At 48.6% G+C, this 19,150-nt stretch overlaps 1 protein-coding gene across 1 annotated transcript in view; it reads left to right on the forward strand.

Moving 5' to 3' along the window:
* Positions 1-12,448: 12,448 nt before the first annotated feature.
* Positions 12,449-19,150, forward strand: part of ADAMTSL4 (ADAMTS like 4) — a 36,150-nt gene continuing 29,448 nt past the window's right edge. The window contains exons 1-2 of the mRNA XM_033136254.1: positions 12,449-12,509; positions 18,202-18,887. Of these exons, the coding sequence (XP_032992145.1) occupies positions 12,471-12,509; positions 18,202-18,887 (725 nt within the window). The 5' untranslated portion in view covers positions 12,449-12,470. The remainder of the gene's footprint in view (positions 12,510-18,201; positions 18,888-19,150) is intronic.

The raw sequence follows: 19,150 nt of genomic DNA on the forward strand, positions 1-19,150 counted from the left end.
AGGCTGGGAAGGACTCTTGGCCTGAAACCCCGAAAAACCGCTACCAACGGAGAGAAATGGATGCCATGGTCTGATTCTCTAGAAGGCGGTTTTTCCATATGCACATAAGTCTTCTGTGAAACGCAAGATCTCTGCCCCGTGACGCTTACAGTGCAGGAAAGGAGGCCAGGGAGAAAACTGAGCAAAAGGCAAATGCAGCGTAGAGTTTTTGACTTGGACCCTGCGAGCCCAGGGTTCGAGTCTCACGCTCAGCTATATTTTTAAAATTCATTTTAGCATTTTTATGAATAAATAAATGCTGGGTTTTTAGCTAGCTCCCTGTCTGTACTAATTGTTTTGGAAGGTTTTAAGTTGTTGTTCTGAATTTGTCGTTGTTGTTTTTTACTGGTAATTTCATGGTTCTGTTCTCTCTCTTTTTTCGTAAACTGCTTTGAGTTTCTTTTTTTTAACAATCCTAAAACAAATTTTATGAAATAGATAAATATGTTCTGTCCTGCCCTCCCTCCCCAAAAGAGATGAGGGCATCAAACACAAGCGTGTTAAAACAGTACAGTTTAAAAATAAGCACAAATGTGTTGAAAACTTTTTTTAAAAAAAACTTAAAACTATCTAAAAGCAATTTACCAACCATGTAAAAACATTTAAAGGTAAAGGGACCTCTGACTGTTAAGTCCAGTCGCAGACGACTCTGGGGTTGCGGCGCGCATCTCGCATTACTGGCCGAAGGAGCCGGCGTACAACTCGAACTCGAACCCAAACCAGAGCAGCACATGGAAATGCCGTTTACCTTCCCGCTGGAGCGGTTCCTATTTATCTACCTGCACTTTGACGTGCTTTCGAACTGCTAGGTGGGCAGGAGTAAAAACATTTAAGAGCACCTAAAAATCGTTTAAAAGGCATTGCAGACCCTCACAGTTTGTCCATTATCAGGTATCTTTCACGGCACCTTCCTGGAGCCACTGTCTCTCAACCTCGAGCCTACCTCGCAGGGTTGTTGTTCTGAAACAGGGAAGGAAGAGGATTTGCTCCTCCACCTCCAGCTCCTTGGAGGAAAAGGATGGCTATAAATGTAACGATAAATAAAAACGAACAGAGGAAAGTTGGAAATGGAGGCTAAGGCTTAAGCCAGGGGGTGGATGATCGTGGCAGACTTAGCGCTGAGAATTAGGGTTAAGCAACTGGGGTCACCCTTTTAATGAGGGTGAAAGAGGAAAGCGTAAAATATGGTCTGAAGCTCAACAGCAAAAAAACTAAGATCATGGCCACTGGTCCCATCACCTCCTGGCAAACAGAAGGGGAAGAAATGGAGGCAGTGAGAGATTTCACTTTCTTGGGTTCCATGATCACTGCAGATGGTGACAGCAGTCACGAAATTAGAAGACGCCTGCTTCTTGGGAGGAAAGCAATGACAAACCTAGACAGCATCTTAAAAAGCAAAGACATCACCTTGCCGACAAAGGTCCGTATAGTTAAAGCTATGGTTTTCCCAGTAGTGATGTATGGAAGTGAGAGCTGGACCATAAAGAAGGCTGATTGCCGAAGAATTGATGCTTTTGAATTATGGTGCTGGAGGAGACTCTTGAGGGTCCCATGGACTGCAAGAAGATCAAACCTATCCATTCTCAAGGAAATCGGCCCTGAGTACTCACTAGAAGGACAGATCCTGAAGTTGAGGCTCCAGTACTTTGACCACCTCATGAGAAGAGAAGACTCTCTGGAAAAGACCCTGATGTTGGGAAAGATGGAGGGCACAAGGAGAAGGGGACGACAGAGGATGAGATGGTTGGACAGTGTTCTCGAAGCTACTAACATGAGTTTGGCCAAACTGCGGGAGGCAGTGAAGGATAGGGGTGCCTGGCGTGCTCTGGTCCATGGGGTCACGAAGAGTCGGACACGACTGAACGACTGAACAACAACAATTGGGGTCTGTGCCGGAGCTTTAACAGAAGAAGGGGGATGTGCACTTATTTAAACAATTTGCAAGTATGCGTTTAATCCCACATATGCATTTATTTAAATAAGAATGCTCTTATTTCCACATATGAGTTTATTTAAATTATCCGCTTTCCCAAAGGGTTTTCCAAACGTACAATAAATGGAGCCTGTTTTACGGCGAGTTCAGCCAGAGGGCTGGACCCGGTCTCCCTGCGGAACCCCTGCAATGCATTGCCTGTTAATTTGCCCATTTCAGCAATATCCAGTGGTTATTTTTGCAATTCCTTTTCCTTTGATTGGAGCGACGGCACTCAGAGAGGTGCTGCAGGTGAGGCTCTGCCACCTCTTCCAGGTTCCTGACCCCACTGGTCTCTGGGGATTACAGAGTGTGGCAGGGAAGACCCTCCGAGTGTCCCTATTTTCCAGGGACATTCCCTGAAAGCCCTTGCACCACTCTGCGCTGGATCGGGGACAGTTCCCTGGCACCAATTCTTTTAGCGTGTTCTGTTTGGGGAGCCTGGATTTTTTTTTTTTAAACGACTCTTACCTCTCTGGGCTTTTGTTTCTGCCGTCATGAGAACTAGAAACTTGCCCTGCCTCCCGACATATTCCTGGTTTGTGGCATTTTTGTACTGAGGCGGTTGGAGGTTTGTGTGTGTGTGTTTAAAAGGCTTCTGGGCATAGATGTTGGCAGGGTCAGAAAGGAATCCATCTCTCGCCCCCAGAAGCAGGAGCCAGCCAGGTGCGGCCTGGTATTTATTGATTTCCTCTCTGTCTGGAGCGTTTCAGGTAACAACCTTCCCTGCAGGGCACAGATAGCAGACAACAGTCCAGGTGTTGCACTGATCTGCTTCGACAACACCCCCCCCCCCGGCCTCCTGCAGCCCTAATTGCAAGGCAACGAACAAATTCCATTTTTTGCTGCAACCAAAATGGAGGCAGCGGTGTTCATTATTGATCCCTCTGTTTAGCAGAGTACCACTTTGATTGTAGTAAAACCTCTCAGTCATTTGCAAGAAATATTGAAATCATTCACCTGGGAAAAGTTCAAAACTTCTAAAGGTATTTAAAGTTAACCGGGGACGGGGGACGGGGACGGGACAGATTTTAACCCCTCAAATTCTACGCGTCTGGGGGCAGGCTTGCCCAAATGACCGTGTTTTAAGCAGGCGTCGATAAAAAAAAGAATATAGAAAAGGCTTCAAGAGGCAGGGAGTTCCAAAGTTTAGGCGCTACCAAGCTCAAAAAGGTCAATTTCTTGCAAATGCAGGACGGATATGATGGAGTGCCGTCAACGCAGTTGAGGGAGCATGTATCGAAAGGTGAGATCCGAGGGCCAGATAGAGACTGCTTGAGGGCCGCATTTGGGCCACAGACCTGAGTTTCCCTGACTTTGGTCTAGGACGATGTCAGGAGCTGGAAGTGGGGGGGGGCACAGGTCCCACAGCCCCCATGCGTGACCTCTTGGGGTCAAGCAAAGGAAAAGGGGGTCTATTTTTCCATCAAGATTTACGGGATTCCTTTTCACACATTTCGGGCAGAGAATTCCCACTGAAACCTTACGGGGCACAACCGGAAGATGCCCCCCCCCAAGCTGGGGTTCCAGTCCTCCAGATGCCTCTCCGTTTGTGGGGTCCGTCTGCGTGATGTGGGGCGCCAGGAATTGTTTCGCGTTTCCTTCCCCAAAGTGTCTGCATTCCAGATGTCGTAGCAACAGCCTTTCCTTTTTTTTATTAAAAGAAATAAATCCAAGAGGAGTTTTTCTTTGGGGTGGGCTTGGGGTAATATCTTCTGCAACCCTCCTCTGAAATCGGAGGGCTTCCACCCTTTAATAATTGGCGAGTGGCAGAGAATTTCAGAAGATAATTTGGCCCATTTTCCTGCTTATTTTTTTTATAGGGTCTGTAGGGGAATCTGGGGCCGGCCCTACTGTTAGGTGGGTGTTGTAAAACGGCAGCCAACTGCTATTTAACTGCTATTTAGCTAGGGGTCTGCCTAGCTAAGTATTGTCAACTCAGACTGGCAGCGGCTCTTTCCTGGGGACATTCCCAGCCTTGCTTGGAGAGGCTGGTGGGTTTCGAACCTGGGACCTTATGCATGCAAAGCAGATACTCTCCCGCTGAGCTTGGGGGGCCTTCCCCTTGAAATGAAGCTAAGATTCCAGTCCTCATGGTTCGGAACAGAGGGCTGATTTAAATAGGAACACAGCACAGGGCTTTCTATGGAGCCCTTTTCAGATAAAAGACTAGGACACATGTCTTCCTGGTCGAGTCACATGACCCACGCTGTGATTTTGCCCCTACCCAAAATGCTTTTTTTTTGTGGGGCAAGAGCACAGTTCCAGGGCTCGCGATAACACAGCACCCAAAATGGCAGCCACAATCTCGTGCGGAAAAATTTTTATTTTCCGGGACACATGATGGGTATTCAGGATTGGTCTACAGCAGATCTCCAGGGTTTAAGAAAGTACCTTAAACATCGTAGACCAGTGGTTCTAAAACTTATTTTCTCTGGGCCACGCTTTCAGAGTAAAAATTTGCTTGCACCACACCGAATTTTTTTATTGCAAAGAAATGCATCGGAAGACAAAAAGAAACAACCCCTAGCAGGGCTTGATTTATAACACAGAACACGACGACTTTATAATACGATCATGGGATCTCCAGGAAGTATAAAACAACACGGCTACACAAGAACACGAATCACTGCCAAAATATAATTATAAACGAACCTCTGACATATGTGCCTGAAGTATGTATATACAAACTCAGTGAGATCTGTGAGCTTGCTTGTGCCAGGTAATCTCATTTATATTAGGTCTAATTGGAGACTTATAATACTCTGCTATACAGTCGTACCTTGGTTCTCGAACATAATCTATTCCGGGAGTCCGTCCGACATCCGAAAACGTTCGGAAACCGAGGCCCGGCTTCCGATTGGCTGCAGGAGCTTGCTGTACGTTGGACATTCGGCTTCCAAAAAAAGTTCGCAAACCGCAACACTCACTTCCGGGTTTGCTGCGTTTGAGAGCCAAAACATAACAAGTTTTGAGGCGTTCGAGAACCAAGGTTGTACTTCACTGAAATGCTTAAATGTTTATTTGATGGCCGTGAAACTTCTTTCCACACAATACCTCTTGCCTTAGCCAATAGATGCTCCAAACTGGACTATCTATGCAGTGCAGACAATGCTTGGCTGATACCATAGTTTCTGTGACATGAGCAGAGGGAACAGGCTGCTAAACCTGAATTCAAGTTAGCCGTCTTCTTTGGCGATCCTTCGTAGCTGAGTAAGATTGTCTTCCATAAGCAGAGTTTTAAAAGTGAGTCCATAAGTGACTGTGGAGGCCGATTCTGGATCCACACGTCCTTCCACAGTGGGGACATTGGTTTCCGGGCGGGAGTTGATCACAGTGTGGATTCGCCAAGTGTGCCTTCCTCTTAGCACATTTCTCCCCTGCGTCCTGAGTTCGAGTGTCTTCAAAGCCCATGACACCTTTGGTAAAGGCTGTTCTCCAATTGGAGCGCTCGCAGGCCAGTGTTTCCCAATAGTCGGTGTTTATACTACTTTTTTTTTTTAGATTTGCCTTGAGACAAATCTTTTGTTGACCACCAGCATTAGGCTTTCCATTTTTAAGTTTGGAATAGTGTCGTTTCTTTGGAAGACGATAATCAGGCATCCACACAACGCGACCAGTCCAACCAAGTTGATGTTGAAAAACATGGTTGAATGGGAACATGCTACTAACCCCAATTGGGATGTCTGAAATATTTCAGCGAACGGTTCCTTGCGCCCACCCAGCCCACCAGTAAATATGCTGGATCCTTTGCGTATTTGCTGAAAAGTTTCTGGGAGAAAAAATTCCGGTGAACTCTTGAAATGGGTTGGATGGTTCAAAATGGCCGGCAGAAAACTTGTCTTGCAGGGAGCGGCCGGGAATCGAACCCTGAATTTGGGTTTTGATTGGCGGGCATCTCGGAAGCTTCTGGAACAGCTTGGCTGTGGCCCATCAGGTCTCGTTGGGCGGCCTTGACCAGAATTGCCGAGTCCCTCCTGGGAGAACGTTTCCTGCCGCCCTTTTCAACGGTTGGCCCTCGTGGCTGCCGGCCACGTCCCGCCCTGTCTGGGGAGCGTCGATTCCTGCCCTCCCGAGCCTTTGGTCTTGGAGCGATCAAACGCAGAGAGGCTGGACTCTTTCCCCCTTCTCAAGAGACTTCTTGTTTGTGGAATTCACTTATCTCTCTTCCAAGCTCGAGGGGCTGCGTGGGACCTCTGCAATCGTCATAATCAAAGGGAGAGTTAACCTATCGTAAAGAAGGAATTATTTTAGGAGCAGAAAGACAGAAAGCTGAATTTTGAGACAGATCGCAATCTCGGTTCCAAGAAGGCCTGACGGGGAATGAAAGCATTCTCCCCCCCCCCCGTACGACAGAGGCCTGGGACCTCTTCCTGTACCCTCCCATCCAATGCAAGAACAAAGCCAAACATGCACGGAAGAGCCGAATGTCTGCGCACCCGTTTTATTTTCACAAGTGCTCGTTCTCTGCTCCCCGGAGTGTTTGCTAGCCGAGGGCGACGTTTACGATGTTTGGTGACAGTTTTGCCACGTGGTCAACGGAGCCTGTTGAGAAAGCGGCTTTGAAAATTGTGCCACCCAGGTCGACGTTTCTGAAAAAAAGGGGTCTTTCCCCTCCCCAAAACCACAGGTTGCGCATGAGCCATGATGGCTGTGTCCCATCTCCCCTGGAGATTGCAAGGGAAGAGAGAATTGCTGTTGCACTCAGAAATCATGCCGGCGAGTTTCCCTATGAAGCATCTAGTTGATCCCCTAGGACAGGGGTTGGCAAGATTTATCTTTCCTGGGCCGGATCGGTCCCACGGAGATCCCTCTGTGGGCCGGATCATGCATGCGGCTATGATTTTCGGTGTCTGCGCACGTACAGACGCAATTTCCAGCATCTGCGCAGATGTGATCTTTGGTGCCACAGAAGCAAGTTGCCCCACTGCGCCGGTAGCTCGGTTCGGGGGCAGCTCGTGGGCTGGTCAAACGACCTCAGTGGGCCGCTTCCGGGCCATGGGCCTTAGGTTGCTGACCCCTGTCCTAGGAGGACAGGATTTCTGGACTAGAGGGCCTAGCTACAGGGCTCTTCTGATGGAGCCTCCAGGCCCAGAGGCAGCCTACCTCGATCCCTAGGTTCTTGGGGGCATTTGGCCGCGGTGAGAACAGGGCTCCTTTCGCCTCGATCCAGTACACCACCAATTCTAATGTTCCTAGAATCTCATGTAGTAGAAATGGGCTAAAGAACTTTCCTCCAAGATTTAGACTCTCCGATTTGGCCTTGATCGCCTTTATTCAAGGTATACTGCCTTGAAACAGGGAGGCTCCGTATATATCAAGGGAAGTAATAGTACCACTGTATTTCGCTCTAAGACCCTGATGTTGAGAAAGATGGAGGGCACAAAGAGAAGGGGACAACAGAGGATGAGATGGTCGGACAGTGTTCTCGAAGTGACTGGCATGAGTTTGGCCAAACTGCAAGAGGCAGTGGAGGATAGGCATGCCTGGCGTGCTCTGGTCCATGGGGTCACGTAGAGTCGGACATGACTGAACAACAACAACAAATTCTGCTCTGGTCAGACCTCACCTGGAATACTGTGTCCATTTCTGGGCACCACAGTTCAAGAAGGATACTGACAAGCTGGAACGTGTCCAGAGGAGGGCAACCAAAATGGTCAAAGGCCTGGAAACGATGCCTTATGAGGAACGGCTTAGGGAGCTGGGTATGTTTAGCCTGGAGAAGAGAAGGTTAAGGGGTGATATGATAGCCATGTTCAAATATATAAAAGGATGTCATATTGAGGAGGGAGAAAGGTTGTTTTCTGCTGCTCCAGAGAAGCGGACACGGGGCAATGGATTCAAACTACAAGAAAGAAGATTCCACCTAAACATGAGGAAGAACTTCCTGACAGTAAGAGCTGTTGGACAGTGGAATTTGCTGCCAAGGAGTGTGGTGGAGTCTCCTTCTTTGGAGGTCTTTAAGCAGAGGCTTGACAGCCATCTGTCAGGAATGCTTTGATGGTGTTTCCTGCTTGGCAGGGGGTTGGACTGGATGGCCCTTGTGGTCTCTTCCAACTCTAGGATTCTATGATATCCATAAACACATTGGAATATGAGAAGGGCCATTCAGCAGCTGGATCTGGCCAAAGGGGGGGGGCACTTCTATTGCAGCAACCTCTTCTCCCTGCGGCCAGCCTGGTGCCTGAATTGTAAAGTCCAAAAGCAGCAATATAACGGTGGTGCTCTGTGATTCCCCCAAATACTGCCTCCGACAGGAGAGGTAGAACGTGTGCAGTTGTCCTTCCTGAATCGGTCGGAACCCCAGCTAAAGTCACCATTCATCACCACTTGTGACCATGGATTCTCTAAATTAAGTTTCCACTGCACAAATAAAGAGGTTGCTGCAGGTGTAGTTCTCCACCTCGAAATTTAATCCCCACAGCAACCCTGCAAGGTAGGTCAGGCTGAGAGAAGCAGTGACTGACAGCCCCCAAGGGTCACCCCCCCCCCAGTGAGCCGAGTGGGAGGATTTGAATCCATGTCTCCTGGTCCAACACTCAGTGGTGTCCAAACATTTTTGAGCTTCTTTTAGGATTGAAGTTGTTGAGTTTTGTTTTTTTAGGATTTTAGCCCAGGAAATAAACTTCCACAGAGGCCAGATTAAACCGACCGGCGGGCCGGATTAGGCCCCCGAAACGGACTTTGGACATAACCACTACAGCACCACCGTCTCTCTCTCTTGTGGAAGAGAACTAGTTTTGAGCAGCACGTTAAAAAACGAATAAAAGTCTGGAAGAATAAGAAATCAAGATAGCAAACTTTTTGTAAAAGAATGGAAATGGTTTATTGAATATTTACAGATAAATTGTAAACAGGTAAAAAAAAAAAACCACTGGCAGGATTATTGCAATAACCTGCAGTTCCGTAAGAGTATATATTTAAAGAAGACGAATAAATGAGCAAATTAAGTTAATTAGGAGGTGCAGAAGATACTAAAAAATAAATTCAAGGAACCGCAGAAAGAGGAGGGAAGGAAGTCAAGTTTTGAAATGTCAAAGTGGTTGTAAAATCAGTGAAATGTGTAAACCTGAAAAGCATAAATAAATAAAAATTAAACAACCCCCCCCCAATGAAAGTCTGAACAGCATTGAAAGCTGCTGAACAGGAAAATATTTTTAGTGTCAGCCACCCTCTGCAAGGTGCATGTTGACGGATTAATGCGAAGTGCATCGAGTACAGAACCATGTGTGCGCGCATTAGAGAAAGGAGCGTTGTTTTATTGCTCTGTTGGAAGAAACTCATCGTCACGGGCTCCGTCCTGAGCCAGGACAACCTCTGCAAACATCCCGACCAAATTCCTGTCCAACTTTTTTTTTTCTCCCTTGCAAAAAAAAAAAAAAAGCCCCCCCGGGGAAGGAGATTCCACAGCCGCCTCCCTGCGTGAGTCACCTTCGCTTACTTTTGTGGCACCTGATTCCTGCTTGCGTAGGTTGATCTCTGGTGGGGCGGGGGGGGAGGCTTTTTCTTGGGGGGGTTTGTTTTTTTGCCCCAATGTGGTTGGTGACAATGCTGGCTACCCACTGGGTCTCTGAGCCAGCCTGTGAGTCATCTTTGGCCTGCCGCGAGAATCTCTTGGCGGTCACACAGGGTAATAAAACTGCTGCACGCTTGTTCCCCTTGCTTCCTTTTGTGCAGGATGGGCGATTTTTCAGGAGATGATGGGGAAGGTGAGAATGCCCCCCCCAGTAAGTGACTCACTTCAGCATTTAAAAGCAAACCTGCCTAATTTGCAATTTCCGAAACGGTATGCGAACCAAAACGCAGCCTGCCCTGGAAATCTGCATTTCTCTTAATTTTGCAGTGCAGTTTTTCCAGGCAAGTAATGGTTTCGAAAAATGCATATAACTAGGCTGAAATGTGGAAATAACGCAGGGGGAAAAAACGCATTGAATTGGGCGGCGTCGCTTTGCAGAAACGTGTCCGTTCGGCGAAATCACGTTCTAACGTGGGTTTTAGTGAAAATACTGTAACAATACAAACCGGAAACGCGTCATATAAGGGGAAATGGCTTTGCAAAAATGTGTCCATTGGGCAAAATTGCATCAGAAATGTGCGCGTTATGAGAAATTCACACTAAAGTCATCAATTTGTAGAGTCGGAGGAAGAAGAAGAAGAAGAAGAAGAAGAAGAAGAAGAAGAAGAAGAAGAAGAAGAAGACGGAACCAAAGGGGTCATTCCAGCCCAGCCCTGTACAATGCTGATGAATTTTTGCGAGTAGTTAAAAACAAAATCACAAACTGGTGTGAAGAACTGAACTTAAAATGAGAGACTGAGAGAAATTTGCAGGTGTCCCCCATCTCTAGCACACACTAACCTTTTCAGTCATCCAGGAGGGTTTTCTTAAGATCAACCGATCTACTATACCTGAGCCACGGAACGTGCCCAAATTAATGTCATGTACAGGTGAAACTCAAAAAATTAGAATATTGTGGAAAAGTCCATTTATGTAAGCATTTGTTTTCATTAGCTACTGGAGTTTAATGTATGAGATAGACTCATGTCATGCAAAGCGAGATATGTCAAGCCTTTGCTTGTTATAATTGTGATGATTATGGCGTACAGCTGATGAAAACCCCAAAGTTGAGATTGTTAATTTGGGGTTCTCATCAGCTGTACACCATAATCCTCACAATTATAACAAACAAAGGCTTGACATATCTCGCTTTGCATGTCATGAGTCTATCTCATATATTAGTTTCACCTTTTAAGTTGAATTACTGAAAGAAATGAACCTTTCCACGATATTCTAATTTTTCGAGTTTCACCTGTATGTTTGTTTGTTTTATTAGTGTAATGGTTGTCCCCAGCATCGAGTTCGACAAATATTTTCATCAATAGGGAGTTCCAAAGTTCCACAATTCCGTACAAGTGCAGAATGGAGGGAGGGAGCTGGCTAGTAGGGGCAACATGATGGAAGGGGCCCCGGTTCTCTCTGAGCAAGGAAGCGCCCATAGTTTCGCCCGCCAGATGTCCCCCCCCACACACCCGTGTTGCCTCTGGCTGTGATGTGCTGGTGCCGTGGCAGCCAGAGACTGACTCGATCTCAGTGCCTGGTGACATAACCGTTGTGCGGTTGATGAGGATCCCCTGGGAAGGGGATGCGAGCGAGAGACTCGGAGGCCAGCAAACCTCTCGCTGCTTGGAATCTGCCTTGACGCAGCAGGGGAAAGCGCTGAAGTCAGTGGTCCCTGCATGAGATCTTCCTCACAGCCAGCTTTCGAAAGGGAGTTTTCTTAATGTACGATTAAATCATAGGGACGGAAGATGCTGAGCTGGTTTTAAGGCGCATTCCTTTCTCCACCTACCCCAGCTGTCCGGATGGTCTCGCGATAGCCAACGTGGTGCCCTCCCGAGAGCGTTGGACTCCAGTGCCGGGCAGGCAGCGGCGCTCAGTGGTTAGGGGCAATGCAAGTTGTCACCAAGCGAGACCTGTAGGGCCACTTCCAATTTATCGAAGACATTTTACTCCACTTTTTAACCTTGTTTTGGAGAAAACAATCCCAGGGTGACTTCCAAAGATCAGTGGTAAGAACACCCCTAAACCTGGGTGTCCTGAAAAACCGCCTCTGGGTGCAAATAGGCATTTTTGGATCTGGATGTTACCATAGATGTTAATAAATATGACTACCAATGACTACTAACCACAATGGCTATGTTCTCCCTTGATGGTCGGAGGCAGAACTTCTTCTGAATGCAAAGCAGAGAGAACCGTACTCTTAAAGCAAACTGCAGCATTTGCAAGAGGAATCTGATTTTTAAAAATATTATTACAGTGGTACCTTGGTTTACAAACTTAATCCATTCCGGAAGTCCGTTCTTAAACCAAGGCATGCAGGGGACTCAATTTACAAATGGAACGCACTCAACAGGAAGCGAAACATGTTCTGCTTCCAAGGCAAAGTTCACAAACCAAAACACCGATTTCCGGGTTTGCAGTGTTCTTAATCCAAGTTTTTCATAAACTAAGCTGTTCTTAAACTGTATTATTAATTAGATTCATCAGTGAGTGCAAGACCTCCACAGCTTGCAGTCAACCCTCCTGTGTTCAGTGACAGAGTCCTCCTTGACTATCAAGCGATGGGGCATTAGAAGCAGAGATATTCCCATCATGCTTTGCTCAGGAACTTTCCTGGAGAGCCTGCCTGACTCAGCACTGCTGTCCTGGACGTTCCTGTGCTCTTGCGATGTAGGGAAACTATTCTCTTATTTTGGGTGTGTTGTGGCTTAGGCTCTGTATGTCTCCTCCGGGCAGAGTCAGGGCAAGATGCAGGTGGCGGGGGGCACTCTGGGCATGCCGTCAAGTAGCCTCCATCTTCCTGCCTCACCTGCAAGCAGCAGCTCCATGACCGGTGGAATCACCGCCTTGTTTTCCTTTTCCAGGTTTCCCTTGGCTTCCATCTCCTTGACTCTCTCCGCCATGATGTTGACGGCCAGCGTCTGCCAAGCCACCGAGAAGGTGAGTCAGTCTGCAGCAATGGGCTTACTCACGAGCAAAGATCTTTTTGCAAAGATTAATTACCTTCGCTTGGAGAAATCGATTCCCCAAGTGAAGGCAGTTAATCTTTGCAAAAGTTCTGGATGGAGAATAATAATAGGGAGCCGGAGATTGACAGCATGACAACTCGGAAAAGTGAGGACTAGCAGCTTGGAGTTTGGCTAGAATCTGCCTGCAATCTGATTGCATTAAGGACATCAAGAGGAGCTCAGTTGCTCTCCCCTCCTTGACTATGTCCAGTTCTCTTTTAAAGCCATCCAAGTTGGTGTCCCTCACTGCCTCCTGCAGCAGTGAGTTCCATAGTTTAACTATGTGCTGGATGAAGAAGGTCTTTTTTATTTATCTGCCCTGAATCTTGCAGCGTTCATCTTCTTTCCACAAGTTCTTTTCGCTCTTTTCAGCATGAGGACTGCCTGAGTCACTCAGCCTCTCCTCAACCTCTGTATACAGGTTAAGTGGCCTCCCAGCCCTCAGTTAGTTTTCCCCATCTGTAAAATGGGCATAAGAAACAGCAGTGGGGGGATTCTGCTTGTTGAAATGGCATTCTCTTTTCCTCCCTGCAAGAGCAGGGGGCACACACACACACACACACAGAGTTTTATTATCTGCAAAACAAAATTTGTTATAGAGTTGTGTTCAGGCTTTTGTCTTGTTAAAAGAACAGTTATTTTTAAATTTGTTTGTTTGTTTTTCCGGCCTCTGTTGAAGCCGGCGGAGCAAGGCAACCAGGAAACTTTAATGGTGGGCAGGAGCTAAAATAAACGGGCTCAAGGCCCCATCACTCTGCACTTTGGGGAAATCCTTTTCAGTGATGGGAAAATTAAGACTCCGGCTATTTCTGGAAGGGTAAAAGGGAGCCCTGTTGCGTCCGGAGGCCTAAACGTCGGCCTCAGTTGTAATCAAGGCTCTTATTTGTTCCATAATAATAATAATAATAATAATAATAATAATAATAAAAAGCTTACAAGCAAGCAAATCCTGAGCATTATCAGCCTTTATCCTCATCCCCATAACCTGTGAAATGGACATATTCCAGACCTTTCTTGACAACTCATTTGTGAAGATCATGACTGACATAATCGTTCGTGAATAAGAAGTACTGAACTGGGAAACGCGTATCCACCCCCTTGATCATTTTGCCAGCCCTTTTCTGAACCTTTTCCAGCTCTCCAATATCCTTTTTCAAGCGAGGCGACCAGAACAGACCTCAAAATGCAGTCCTACCATCCGTTTGTATAATGGCATTATGATAGTGGCAGTTTTGGTTTCCTAATGAACTCTAGCATGGAATCTGCCTTATTCAGGTGAGGTCAAGAAAGGCAAAGGGACGCGGGTGGCGCTGTGGGTTAAACCACAGAGCCTAGGGCTTGCCGATCAGAAGGTCGGCGGTTCGAATCCCCGCGACGGGGTGAGCTCCCGTTGCTCGGTTCCTGCTCCTGCCCACCTAGCAGTTCGAAAGCACGTCAAAGTGCAAGTAGATAAATAGGTACCGCTCCGGCGGGAAGGTAAACGGCGTTTCCGTGCGCTGCTCTGCTGCGCCAGAAGCGGCTTAGTCATGCTGGCCATATGACCCAGAAGCTGTACGCCGGCTCCCTTGGCCAGTAAAGCGAGATGAGCGCCGCAACCCCAGAGTCGTCCGCGACTGGACCTAATGGTCAGGGGTCCCTTTACCTTTAAGAAAGGCAAAGGGGATTTTAGGAGCTGAATGGTGTGTGGAGCAGAGGCTCTAGGGAGTTAATGTGGGGCTGGTGTGGGGTTGGCCGGTGGAGCAAGCCACCCCCTAATATATACATACTTTCCGCAATATAAATATGGCAATCTTGATTAATGGCCGTCTTAAAAACAGAATCCAAAGAGTCTCGAGATTTGTTCCATCCGTTCATTTCCAATTTAACCTTTTAAATATATGTGCGTAATAAATCAGCTCGTCCTTTTGAAAATTATTATTTGCGGCCCGCGCTTTCTGCAAAGCAGCCGGTACATGTTGGCATGACTTTGGCGTCGATCGGCACACTCCCAACCAAGTCTTTATCCTCCGGATTAACTGTATCTTTAAAAAGTCCAAGGAATATAGCATCTGGTTCGAAGGATATTCTATATATCCTATAATTCTGTCCCCCACTCCACTCCCCAAATGCTTCCCCCCCCCTTACAACAGGAATGAGGGACATCTGTGGCCCTCCAGGTGGGAGCTGGAATCCAACAAAATCTGGAGGTGGCCAGGCTGAAGGGGGAAGGTGTATATGCAAGCCATGGGTGCGGATTCTGAGCCCTCCAGATGTTTCTGGGTTGCAGCCCTCGGCAAGGCAGTGGGGCCGACCGGGGTCAAGGGTGATGGGAACTGTAGCCCAGCAACATCTGGAGGATGCTAGCACTTAAATAACACAGGGGCAGTCCAGAGAGAGAATAAATCCCGCTAACACTTTACAGGGGGGGAACGGAACAAAAACAGCGTATGATTCTAATAGAACGGAACAGAGAGGTTTTGTGTCCCGTCCCCCAGACCTGTGGTGTTTTCCCCCCTCCTCTGCATGTGCTGAACGGGCAAAGCTTTCCCCAAACTGATTCCCCAGAGACGTTTACTGCTGGCCCAGATTTGTTGGCGCACGAAATAAGTCCGCCTTCTTCAGAAGGGGGACAAAGCGAGGGGTTGTTCAAATGAAAGACCCTTCTCTCCGGTCGGAGGCCAGATGGTGTGAAAAGAAGCATCTCAGTTTATTTCTCTCCTGGTCGTAAGCGCCGCTTCAGCTTGGACCAGTGTGCACTGAACATCTGGGCTCAATTTTCTAGATGTTGATATTGTAACTTTAGCCAGAGACCCTGGAAGGCAGTGGTTTTGGGTGTTGCATCACGGATGAAATGGAAAGCGGGGGAAACAATCCCCCAAAGGCCCTTCAGATGAGGATCGCTGGTGGAATCGGAACGGGGAATTATTCCAGGCACAGGTCGAAAGTACTTCCTCAATTGTGCTTGTGGTCAATCATCACCTCTTAATTTTTTATTTTATTTTATTTTTTTTGCATAGGAAATGACTATCTGTACAACAAACCTGTAAGGTAGACTGTTGATATTCTGGTTTTTGCAGACGCAGGATCACAGCTGAGAGATAACAGCCTGCCGTCTTTGTAGGTCTGAGGCAGAGCGCCTGCTTGGCATGCAGAACGGTATCGGGAAGTTTTTAATGCACGGTGTTTTATTACGTTTTTATATATGCTGTAAGCCGCGCAGAGTGCCTGGGAAAACCCAGCCTGATGGGTGGGGTGTAGATAATGAAATTATTATTTTTATTATTAACGTTCCTGGTAGTCATTCCCCGTAAACTCCAGTTAGAATTATCTCAGGTAGCCAGTGATTCCCGGTTTACTTCGTTGAACTGTGGAATTCACTCCTGCAGGAGGCAGTGACAGATGCCAACATGGTGCTCCCCCTCCTCAATCTCAGTGTTGCCCCTTGCAGAAATCAGCAGAGAGCAGGATGGGAACAACAACTTAGAATCACAGAACTGTAGAGTCCGGCTTGACCCCAGGGGGTCATCTAGTCCAACCCCGGGCAACGCAGGAACCACAACTAAAGAACCCTTGAAAAACGGCCATCCAACCTCTGATTAAACACCTCCAAGTGAAGGAAAGGCCATCACCTCCCAAGGAAACCCATTCCCCTGTCTGTCTTTTCTTCGCCTGACTAAACTCCCTCAAAAATCAAAATTGCTTGACTCTGACTGCCATTAGCGGTGGTGCCCCCTAAGTGTTGGGCTCCCCACCTTTTGCCCTCTCCCCAGTCCCGACGGGCAGCAGCCACCCCTGCAAAGAGCCTGATTGGTCAATCTGAACCTCCACATTCAGTGGAAGTCTACCTCTGAAAACCAATTGTGGAGGCAAATAAGCCACAATCCTTTTTAGTGCCTTTTAGAGCAAAAGGAACCCAGGTTCCCTTTCACCCGAAGGACTGGTGCCTCTGTTATCTTCCGCCCCAGAGACTTGGTCCCCCACCCCACCCCACGGTGCCAAGGATCTGGGTTATAGAGCACACCAGCGTATACACATTATTAATAATTTCCTTTTTTGGCTGAAAAATGTGCCCTGTCCAGACCTCTCCAGCTCCATGCATCTGCGACGCCCTCGCCCAGCAAGGGAGGAAACCAGCTGCCCGGTCAGACGGTCAGCAGCTGGGAAGCATCTCCCGGCCCCCAGGACAGCTCTCTCTTTCTGTGGCTGTTTGGAACGGGGAGGAAATAATTCTGGCAAGCGGGTACCCAATTCAAATCGGGAAAAGGCAGGGACCCTTTCCCCTCCTCCCCAGCAAGGCGAAAGTTATAGGAACATGATTGGGGGGTTGTTGTTGTTTTTACAGAGTGGTGTGGTGCAATGGGTAGAGCACTGGATTAGGACCTGAGGGAGATCACTTGGCCGTAAGGGTCACTTTGGGTCAGTCAAAGCCTCTCCGGTTGTTGTGCGGATTGAATGAGGGCCGGGAGAACCACCTTGAGCATCTTGTGGGGGAAATGGGAGTTGTACATTTAACTGTGGAACTCCCTGCCACAAGAGTCAGTGGTGGCGACCAACTTGGGTGGCTTTGAAAGAGGATTGGAGGAGAAGAGGGGGGGCTATCAGTGGCTACTAGTCCCGACGGCTATGCTCTGCCTCCACGGTCAGGGGCTATATTTTGGGGGGCCCCAGAGCTGTCATGGAAGACCCCCTTGCAAGCAGCAACGAGAACTGGGTCACAACAGCTGTCTTCTTCAGTGGGGTTGCTCCACAACAGATCGCCACAACTTTACAACATCTGTGCTACCGACTCTCTGACTTGGGGATCGTTGAAATATATACAACAACAAAAACTAATCCATTTGAGTCGTGTGACTCAAATCACACACCCCCCCCCCAAATTAAGCGATATGTACTAAAGTCATTTCTGGGTCTCCTCTGGGATTAGGGGCCCTGAAGCTTAAGATTCAGTAGTTTCATAGTAAATCCAGCAGTCAGAAAATGGGTGATTGATTGCATCCAGAAAGATTTTTCCTGTGTTCTTCTGGAACCTCCAGCTCCAGAGGCAGTCTACCTGGATTCTTATATCCTTTGGGGCGTGTGGCTATTGTGAGAACAGGATGCCGGACTAGATAGGCCAGGTCCAGCAGGGCTGCTCTCCTCCTTCTTCTTTTTTAATTTATTTGGTTTTCAAATCAAAGTTTTACAATCACATGTCCAATATCTAACATAGAAACAAGATTCCAAGGACTTCCCTCCCTTTCGTGGGTCCTGTTGTTAATCATTTCCTCCTGCATTTTTCATAATAATCCGAATCTTTTACATCTCCCTTATGTCCAGAATTCACCAGTAAACTTTGTTACTCCAGTCCTGCTAACTTTTAACTGTTTACAATCGTTTTTCAGATAATTTATAATTTCCCCCCATTCCTTATTGAAATTTTGGTCTTGCTGATTTCTGATTCTTCTGGTCATTTTTGCCCATTCGGCATAATTCACCAATTTAAACTGCCATTCTTCTCTGATAGGGACTTTATCTTCTTTCCATTCCGGGCTCTCCTTATGTACGTGGAGAAGGGGCGACGGGTGGCGACGGGTAGTGACGGGTGGTGGGTTCTAGTCCCGGCAAGGGCCACCCCACTAACGATGTCTTCCTGCTTCCACCCTCAGGACGACGGCCCCGGGAGCAGAGTGCCTGGCCTGTGGAGCGCCTGGGCATCGTGGTCAACTTGCTCGCAGCCCTGCGGCCTGGGGGTCATGGAAAGGACACGAGCGTGCCAGTCCCCGTACCAGCGCGTCCCCTGGGCCGGCCGGCCGGAGCTGGCCCCACAGCCGGTGTACCCTCCGCAGGCCCACGAGAACCGGGCCGCTAGCCCTTACCCGGGCCGGCCATCCTACCCTCTCCACACCGAGGGCAGCGCCAGGCCGGGTCTGCCCTTCCGCGGCTCGGCCCTGCCCCTGCACGGCCAAGCCCAGCCGCTTCGCGCCTCGCGTCTCGGAGCCCAGAACCGCCACACCCGCCACGAGGCCCTCCCGGCCGAGGAGCTGCCCTCGCGGGACGCCGTCGCCCCCCAGCATGGCCGCCGGAGGGACTCCGCTCCCGCCCAGGAGGCTGGGGTCCACCTGCCGAGGCCTCGGGAGAACCAGGAATCTCGCCGGACCCTCAACCCGCCCTTCAGGCACAGCGCAGCCGCCCGGATCCCTGTCCGGGACGCCATCCCCTTGTTCAAACCCCTGAGGAGGGATAGCCCTGAGGCGGGCTTGAGCCCCGACAGGCCGCGTCACAGTAGCCAAGGGGACGGTGACCGCCGCAGCTGGGCCGCCTCTCCTACGCCGGAGTCCCCGGCGGCCCGGAGGTGAGTTGGGGGTCTGGTTTAGGGTGGGGTTTGGGAGCCGAAGATAGGGGTGGGGAGCCTAGGAATGTAGGGGGGTGCCTTGTTTCCATGCAGCTCGGTATTATCTACACACCGAGTCCTTCTGCACACCAAGCGGATGCTCCTCACTGAGCTTTGTTGTTGTTCAGTCGTTCAGTCGTGTCCGACTCTTCGTGACCCCATGGACCAGAGCACGCCAGGCACCCCTATCCTCCACTGCCTCCCGCAGCTTGGCCAAACTCATG

The sequence above is a fragment of the Lacerta agilis genome, chromosome 17 (genome assembly GCF_009819535.1).
Source record: "Lacerta agilis isolate rLacAgi1 chromosome 17, rLacAgi1.pri, whole genome shotgun sequence".
In the NCBI taxonomy this organism is placed as follows: Eukaryota; Metazoa; Chordata; class Lepidosauria; order Squamata; family Lacertidae; genus Lacerta; species Lacerta agilis.